Below are 9551 nucleotides of genomic sequence, written 5' to 3'. Positions count from 1 at the left end.
AGAGCTTGTCGTCACAGTTGTAAACACGACGGCTTTCTTCTTTCGTGAGGGGGTTTGGCGTCACGGCATCTGTGTTTCCAGGCGGAACGTTATAGAACGCAACACACACGTCTCCCGGAAATCCTGCATAATTCAACCAATCCGATGACGACTTCGAAACTCCTGAAGTGTTTCCACTTTTGTGTGCCATATGCATCAGACGTTTAGCCAACGTTCCGTGGGCGTGACGTCTGAGGCTGAGACTAGGATTTGAGTAAAGTTGACTGTATTTACACTCAATCTACTACTATAACTACTGCTTTCCCTGAGCCAATGGACACTCCAATAGGTGAAATAGGTTTTTCAGGAAAAAAAGATAGAAGCAATAAAGTTAGATCCCTGTTTATTGAAGATATTATCTCGATATCTCCTGCAATCTTTTACTGGAATAATTTATTTAAAAATTTAAAATGGAAAAAGATTTGGTCTTTACAACAAAAATATTTTCTCACCAATAAAGTAAAAGAAGTGTCTTTTCAGATAATAAATAAATTTTACCCTGTTAAATATTTTATGATTAAATATAAAACCAATATTGATACAAGATGCTCATTTTGCCAAGTTCACATAGAAACTGTCTATCATTTATTTTGGTCATGTTTCTATACTGAACATCTATGGAAAGATATTGAAACATTTATTAAAGATAATATCCAACAAGATTTATCGGTTACTTTTAAAGATATTATTTTTGGACACTTTGATTCTGATTCTAATAAAAACAAAGCTTGTTTTGTTATAAATTTAATTTATTTTCTTGGCAAATTCTATATCCATAAATGTAAATTCACCAACAACAAACCAATTTTTCTTGTTTTTTTGAAAGAAATTTAAATGTATCTTAATACTATTTCATCCTCTGTAAATAAGAAAGCGAGAAGAACAACCTCAATTTGTAATGACTTTAATTTGTATACTCTAATTGAAATATAAATTAATATCTTACCCTCATGTTTTTTTTTTCCTTTCTTCCAATTTTTATTTTTTATTTATCTTTTTTTTTTTTTTTTGTTCTGTATGTTCAGATGACATTGTACATATTGTTGATAAATGTTGTGTACTTTATACAAAGTTGTATATCTTTAATGTCATCTTTGTGATGTTTGCATTCATAATAATAATTAAAAAAAAAGTTGCCTGTATTAGCGGCACAGCTCAGTGTGTCTTTGACTCTTCTAAGGATTTTAACCCACCTTGTTCTATTTTTCTCATAAAGGCAATCTACAAGATGGTGGGGACTGTTATCATGATGAAGATGAATGAGGACGGCCTGACGCCCGAGCAGCGGGTTGACAAAATCTTCAGTAAGATGGATAAGAACAACGACGATCAGATCTCATTGGAAGAGTTCAAAGAAGCAGCAAAGGGTGACCCGTCCATTGTATTACTGCTGCAGTGTGACCTGCAAAAATGAGCATCTCGGAAAAGAGCCAGGGACTGCACAAATGATTAATGTTCCATTCAGTTTGCAGCTATTTCCACTGATAAAAAAATTGCTTGGACTACCTTTCAATGAATCCGCTTCCTGTGTTTGAAACACTTGTGTGCATGAGAATGTTCTTTGCTAACGAATTTCACATACGAACACCTTTGCACACACAAATACACTCTCACACACACATACATGCATACACTTCAAAAGCGTACACACACACAGACCATGCCATGCACAAATAGAATTATATGAATATTAATATACATATATATTGAGTTGTCAAAATTAACTGCCAAAATGTGAAGAGTGTGCAAAGTACCTTCTGAATCCACTGGAGCTTGCGCATCATTGATGTGCTGTATTAAATCGAGCTACTATTTATTGTACTGATGCTAGCTATGTGTACCATATACTGCGTAATGTCAACCGAACCGATTCTTATGGTAATCGTAACTGTTCCGGATTTACCCACTCGTCTGGATGGACAAAAAGATAAGCTCATGTCCATCAAACTTTTCCCTTCAAATGTGCTTGTACTGTTGGTGAATATAAATGTAGTTTATTTGCATGCCATTAGGTTTGCCTTAAGAGTACTTCCCTCATTTGCATCCTGCATAAAGAATGATAACAAGCCTTATTTAAAATAAACATTTGAGATGTGAAATGGAATTAGATGGATAATTCGTTGGTTTCACAAAGATTTGTGATGCATTGATGGGAAAAGGCTAGTTTACTACACCTTCTATGTCTAGCATGTACATCACATGAGAGGGATTCAATGTGGCCGAATGTAATGCGTCTGAGAGCATACATTCATTCTCATGGTCGAAATATTACGCCATAAAAAATATTCCCATATTAAACCTACAAGCTGTGCAGTTTCAGAATGTCATCAGATGTAATAAATTGCATATCAGTGTGCAGATTTATGTGGGGCCTGAGCATGGAATGAATTTATGAAGATCATTTTTAGGGTTAAAGTGATATAAAATAATGATTTTGCCTCAAAAATGTACCTTTTCAAACTCGTTCTTGACAGCGAAAATGTCTAAGACTGTATTTATTCCTACTTTTTACATGCTGCTCTTACAGGAGAACTCCAACAGAGGGTTTTAAAGGTTAGCCCTGAGGTTATTACTGTTTTAAATCCAGACATTTGCACCAGCTGCACATTTTGAGCACCGACTCGATTTCTAAATTCGCACATTTCTGTGCTCCATTTGAAAGTACATTCTGCCAGTGTCAAGAGCTTTACACAAGCATAACCTTTGTCATTGTAATGTTTACCTATGTAGGCACCGCACCAAATTCATGCAATGGCAAACTTTTTCCAATTTAAAAGTTATTTTGTACATGTAGCATGTATTGTGCCCCTGATGCCATGGCTGCACTACTTCTTGTGTTGTGGTTTAAACTAATAAAAGAGTTTATGGGATTTTTTCCTCAATGTCAGAGTTTGATTTGAAAGGACTGGAGCATGTAGATACTGAAATGTATTACCTGCAATTACAATATAATTTGTTTATCAGCACATATCGGGACTGATGAGTAAATTTTATGTAGTTATGCATTCACTTTTAAGAAGGAATATCCTTGTACTGTAATTTAGGGAAGAAGGTGAAAGCTATCATTTTAATTAGAGAATGAAGAAACATAATTTTGCAAAAACTGTCAGATTTCATGTTAGAAGCGTCTGTGGACATAGCATCATCCACTTGAAGTAATGAAATTCCTGCATAACAGGAATGACCCCATATCATTCTGAACAGCAAATGTAAACTGTAATAACATAAGACGTCCGTTAGATGGCAGCAGAGTGTTAAATTCGTAGAACATGAGCCATAGATATGTATATGGTATGTATATATAGATATCTATAAAATGAGCGACTAAATATTGAAACATTCACGCCGATTTTGGTGGTTTTGTTGTTTATTTGCCGATCAGATGGATGAAATGTTTCGTTTATTAAAATGAAAAATTGGTAAGTATTAAATATTTTATAGAATTTCTCTCTATTTAGATATTTTACTTTTACATTTACATTTAGTCATTTAGCAGACGCTTTTATCCAAAGCGACTTACAAATGAGGAAAATGGAAGCAATCAAAATCAACAAAAGAGCAACGATATGCAAGTGCTATAACAAGTGTCAGTTAGCTTATCGTAGTACACGTAGCAAGGTTTTTTTTTAATTATATAATAACTAAAACAGATAGAATAGAAATAGAAAAAGAATAGGGCAAGCTAGTGTTAGAGGCCTTCTTGCTTTTGTTAATTGTATAATAAATAAAAAGAGTACAAAAAGATTAGAAAAACTAGTGTTAGTTTTTTTTAAAGAAAACAAGCAGTTGGTAAATGAATAGAGTGCAAGTCTAAAAGGGGCAAGTTTTTTTTTTGTAAAGAATAGAATTAGAATAGAGAGTGCTAGCGTTAGAGGGTCAAATAAAGATGGAAGAGATGTGTTTTTAGCCCAGGTCATTCCACCAGGAGGGAACATTTAATTTAAAAGTCCGTAAAAGTGATTTTGTGCTTCTTTGGGATGGCACAATAAAGCGACATTCACTTGCAGAACGCAAGCTTTTAGAGGGCACATATTTTATATAGCCAAGATATTACAAAAATACATGAATAAAGAACAAATTAAAATGTACAGATTTAATATAGTAAATAAAAAATAATTGAAAACAAAAATAAGATAAAATGTTACATCTCGGCAATATGTATTGAAGTCTATAACAAAATAAATTAAAAGGCAGCACAGGTGTATCGTCTTAATAGATTTTGAGTTATTTGAAGAAGAAATTGTTTAGATATAGCAATAAAAAACAGCAAGGGTTTTCGATGACTGAATTTACTACGATTAATATGAGATTTGGCAAGGAGCAATACAAGATTAATAATAAAGTGGGCCTATTAATTTCTTGTTTTATTCACGTTATAGGAAACAAATAACATCTTAAAAACAAAAAAGAAGCAGATTTTGGTTGATAAACAAATACATCTATCTAAAATAATTGCTTACAAGGACAAAAACTATTACGTAAATAGTATGTCCCGTTTTGCTAGGGGCACCAAAAAAAGAGCAACTTTTGTTTATCTGATATTTTTATAATGAAACGAGTGGAATCGCCGCATGACGTCACCTCAAAGGAACCTGGCCGCAGCCTTCCCGGAAGGACGTCATCGCACTGCGCCATCAAACATTGTGAAGTGCGCAGCTACTTAGCTTGTGCTAGCTGCTACTTATTTCTACTTGTAAAGGTTTTTTTGTTGTTGTTGTAAAGTTTGAGGTGTTTTCTTTAAAGAGATCCAGCCATGGCGATGCAAGCAGCTAAACGAGCGAATGTAAGTCCAGATTTGGTTCAAATGATCGTGATGTTGGTAGAGTTGGGCTCAAAATGGCTAATCAGTACATTAGAAATCGATGTTTATTGTTGATTTCCGGGTATAAACGCGATCAAATACCTCCAAGACAGACAAGTAGTTGTATGTTAAAAAATATACATCTGCTTTTGTATTTATAAAAATTTTGGACTCGAATTCTGTCTCTTAATATTGAAATGTGGTCAAAACATTTACCATATTGCGTCCATGTTGGAATTCATTAAATCCTCTTTCATAATTAAATGTCATTCGAAGCACTTGAGAACGTTCACATTCTTTAAATGGCTGCGTGGTTTGTGTTTTATTAATCTGAAACTATAACATTTCATGTATGTGTTTGTTAATATTTGTCTTTGCTGGCATGTTTCAGATTCGTTTACCTCCAGAGGTGAACAGAATATTGTATATACGTAACCTTCCATACAAGATCACCGCAGAGGAGATGTATGACATCTTTGGAAAGTATGGGCCAATTCGTCAAATCAGAGTGTGAGTATCAGTGTATTTCTCACATTTACATTCTATTATCCATAATGGACACTGATGGACCGAAGTGCTGATTATGTTCCATTAATTATGTTTCGTTTTGTAAGCTGAGTATCTTATTGTTTTAGTGGGAACACACCAGAAACAAGAGGAACAGCCTATGTTGTATATGAAGACATCTTTGATGCCAAAAATGCCTGTGATCACCTTTCTGGATTCAACGTCTGCAACAGATACTTAGTTGTATTGTACTATAATGCAAACAGGGTGAGTTTAACTGATTTGCCTTTGATTTGGACACTAACTTTATCGTATGTGAAATTAAAATGTTTTCATGATGTTTCATTGTATGTTGAAGTAGTAGTTAACCAAAAATTAAGATTCTGTCATTTACTGCATTTCTGTTTCAAACATTTATAATTGTATTTCTTCTGGGGAGCACAAAAGGAAGATATTATGCAGAATGTCCAAAACATACGTTCTCATACACTGAAAACAGTGACTATTGTCAACTATTCATTTATGGATTAACAGTTCCTTTATTAACGTTAACTTTGAGTGTGATACAAAACTCTAATGTTAACTCTATTTTTTTTCCCCCCAAGGCTTTCCAAAAAATGGACACAAAGAAAAAGGAGGAGCAGTTGAAACTTCTCAAAGAGAAGTACGGGATAAACACGGACCCACCGAAATAGTCAACTTTTTAAAAATTATTATTTCTGTTGTTCTATTATTCTGTCTTGCACCCATATCCTTCTTACTTTACCCCGTTAAGTCATGATTGTTTTACAAAAAATACCTGTTGAACCGTGTTCATTACTTGGCCTGAAGTCTTATGTATTGACCTAATGTCATTTTCAATGAGTTTTCTGTTAATATTGAATAAAATGGCATTTGTTCAACAGCATTTGTTTTATTAAATCAGTGATTTTCTTTTTTTGGTATAACTGCCTTGTGTCTTATTTGCACATTTTATTATACATGAAAACTAGTTATAATCAGCTAGGATTTATAAATTAAAATACATAATAAACATAATTGTTTGACTGATAAACATTTTATTTTAGAGTCACATTTCATTGGTAATCAGTATTATATTGCATATAAGTTCATATATTGTATATTACTTTTTTTAAAGATAGTCCGTTTGCAATTTTTTCAGTACCTGCATTTATATGCTTTTGGTTATCCGATAACATTGAAGTTGTTTTAGAGATGAGTAAAAAAAACAGCCTGATGCAGCCAATATTTTTCACCTGGCATTAATTTGATTACAGCATCTCCATTTTATACTTATAGTAATGCGCTACTTTAATAGTTAATAATAAACTGCATTGGATTAGGAGTTTAACTTCGTTAAATATTGTCGCCTCCGTCTTTTAATGAACTTCCGCCTGACCATAAATGAGCCAATCAGCTGAACGCGCGAGAACGAGGCGCGAAACAACATTAGTGGCATTTAGTTAGGTATCTCTTAATCGTTTAATTATCGGATATATAAGTTGTTCGTTTTCTCGATTTTTTTTGTATAACTGTAACTTAGTTGTTCTCTAAAACTAAGTATCACGGGGTGAAAATCCATTTTCGCTTCTTCGCCATTAATCCTCGTCGACGGCTGATCAGAAGCCAAGATGTCGTTGGTCTACACTGAAATAAAAGCGGAATATATCCTGAAGTGGTGAGTGTTTGTCAAACGTTTGTTTTATGCAGGCTTTATCTATTAAATGTGTGCCGTATAAAATGATTGAAATAAGTCGAAGTGGTCGCGTTTTAGGCGTTCGCAAACTGCTAAAGGAAAGCCACAACTTTGAAACCATTAATGGTTTACTGTTGAGTTTATTAAATCGAATGTACTTTTTGAAGAACTAAGCTGAACACTGAATGCACATGTTTGTTTGCGTTTGTTGTGCAAGAGCCTAAATCCAGTTACTGCGTTTTATTCACGCTGTGCTTCATCCTGACGCTAACGTTAAGTTAACTTGTCGGAAGTGATTTTCGGGAATTTGCAAAGGTCTGTTAAAAGTGACACAGCTGACGCAAAATACGAAGTTGAAGGTTACTGTACTATTTTAACTTTTATATAAAGTGAAGCTATGGAACAACGAGAGTATTTTAGTAAAGAACAAGTCGATTTTTCTTGAGAAATGGCATGAAAAAGGTATTAATTATCTTTGTAATGTACTAGATCCACGAGGGAAGATTTATTCTTACTATGATTTCATGTTTAAATAGAATTTCCCTGTTGTTCAAACGGATTTTCTTACAATTGTTAAAGCTATACCAAATGGTCCTTTTCACTTAATAAAATGTCATCTATCGTTTGAAGTGATTGTAAAAAGGGAGTCGAATTTTTTGGTTGATGACAAGTGTATTTATGACCCAAAATGTAGTAATAAAATTATAAGAAATGTGTTTCAGTCAAGGAAAATAATTACTCCGAGGGGAATTTTTTTTTAAATATATTATTTATTATATTAATAGGAAAAAAATCATGGCTTTTACCTTAATTCTGTGTCCCCAACAAAGTAAAAGAATTACATTTTAAAGATTTTGCGTAATATATACCCCACTAATGAGATTAGATCCAAATTTGGTAATCCTCATTTGAATTGTAATTTCAGTATTGAGTCTATTGATCATCTTTTTTTCAAATGCCCCCTTGTTAAGGAATTTTGGTCTGAGGTGTCAAAATTATTTTCTTCAAAATCCAATGTAGACATTGATTTAACTATGTGTGATATATTTTGTTATTTGTTGTCATTGTTAACATAATATATAGGAAATGTATTTATTTTATTTAAAAAATATTATATTCATAAAAGTAAATTTTCTTCAACATTCCCAAAATTACATAATTTTCTTTGTGACTTTTTTTTTTAATATATTATTTATTATATTAATAGGAAAAAAATCATGGCTTTTACCTTAATTCTGTGTCCCCAACAAAGTAAAAGAATTACATTTTAAAGATTTTGCGTAATATATACCCCACTAATGAGATTAGATCCAAATTTGGTAATCCTCATTTGAATTGTAATTTCAGTATTGAGTCTATTGATCATCTTTTTTTCAAATGCCCCCTTGTTAAGGAATTTTGGTCTGAGGTGTCAAAATTATTTTCTTCAAAATCCAATGTAGACATTGATTTAACTATGTGTGATATATTTTGTTATTTGTTGTCATTGTTAACATAATATATAGGAAATGTATTTATTTTATTGAAAAAATATTATATTCATAAAAGTAAATTTTCTTCAACATTCCCAAAATTACATAAATTTCTTTGTGACTTTAACTACCTAATTATAACACTAAAAAAATATTAACACCAAAAAAGTGTCAAATTTGTGAAACTGTATAATGACCTGCTGAATGTTACGTAATTTTCATTTACTACCTCTGTATTTCTTTGTTTTAGCTATTTATTCTTATTTATTTATTTATTTTTATTAGTTTTTCTTTGTCTTCCTAATATATTATTACTGTATTCATAATGTCATCCAATGTTGTATTTAATTGTTGAAGTTAATGGTTTATACTTGCAAAAAATATATATTTTAACTCTATGGGAAGTGTATTTGAATTATAAGACAATACGTAAATAGAGTAACTATATAATGCAGTCAGAGGCTGCAGCTGTTGCCTGTAAACTCACAGATCTCACCTGTGAGAAAAGTCGATTGATGGACTCAAACACATTTTTTAATTTCTATTTACACTTGGATAGCTTTATACTGTTAACGTTTTATACTGTAGATCAGTGGTTCCCAAACTTTTTGCAGCGTGCACCCCTTTCTAGTGTTTGACACATGTCAAGCACCCCACCACCGTACTCCGGTTAAACACCACATTTTTTACTGCAATACAAGTATAAATCCCAAGTATTCACTGTATACAGGGCTTGACATTAACTCTTTTGCTCACCAGCCACTGTGGCTAGTGGTTTTACAAAATTACTAGCCACTCAGCATTTTCACTGGCCACAATTTTGTTGCTGGAAAATTACATTTTATATGACTAAAGTTACTGCATATAAAAAAATGTATTTAATTGATTTCCAGGTCTTTTTTTTTTTTTTTTTTGCCTATAAAAAGGGCATGTGTCATCTTTCATATCAAATTCTTATATTTTATTAATAATTTCACTTAATATAATAAGACTCTATAGGGCTGTTACCAATCAAATGAAATCAGTATTAACAAAA

At 32.5% G+C, this 9551-nt stretch overlaps 3 protein-coding genes across 4 annotated transcripts in view; all 3 read left to right on the top strand.

Annotated features, from left to right (window-relative positions):
* The window catches only part of LOC107698351 (visinin-like protein 1), a 31196-nt gene extending 28287 nt beyond the window's left edge, over window positions 1–2909 (top strand). The window contains exon 4 of the mRNA XM_016499313.1: window positions 1256–2909. Coding sequence (XP_016354799.1) covers window positions 1256–1453 — 198 coding nt within the window. The 3' untranslated portion in view covers window positions 1454–2909. The remainder of the gene's footprint in view (window positions 1–1255) is intronic.
* Window positions 2910–4646: 1737 nt separating this feature from the next.
* On the top strand, window positions 4647–6230 carry LOC107698326 (splicing factor 3B subunit 6). The gene is made up of 4 exons (XM_016499285.1): window positions 4647–4822; window positions 5232–5350; window positions 5476–5614; window positions 5953–6230. Exons 1-4 carry the CDS (start codon window positions 4793–4795, stop codon window positions 6040–6042), a joined length of 378 nt encoding a protein of 125 aa, XP_016354771.1. The 5' UTR covers window positions 4647–4792; the 3' UTR covers window positions 6043–6230.
* A 539-nt stretch (window positions 6231–6769) lies between these two features.
* LOC107698349 (tudor domain-containing protein 6-like) overlaps window positions 6770–9551 on the top strand; it is an 18086-nt gene continuing 15304 nt past the window's right edge. For both annotated transcript variants that reach the window (XM_016499309.1, XM_016499308.1), the window contains exon 1: window positions 6770–7025. The gene's annotated coding sequence lies outside the window, so the exon portion shown is untranslated. The remainder of the gene's footprint in view (window positions 7026–9551) is intronic.

This window comes from Sinocyclocheilus anshuiensis, unplaced genomic scaffold (assembly GCF_001515605.1).
Source record: "Sinocyclocheilus anshuiensis isolate Anshui unplaced genomic scaffold, SAMN03320099.WGS_v1.1 scaffold1746, whole genome shotgun sequence".
In the NCBI taxonomy this organism is placed as follows: Eukaryota; Metazoa; Chordata; class Actinopteri; order Cypriniformes; family Cyprinidae; genus Sinocyclocheilus; species Sinocyclocheilus anshuiensis.
This window is presented reverse-complemented; position numbering and strand designations above follow the sequence as displayed.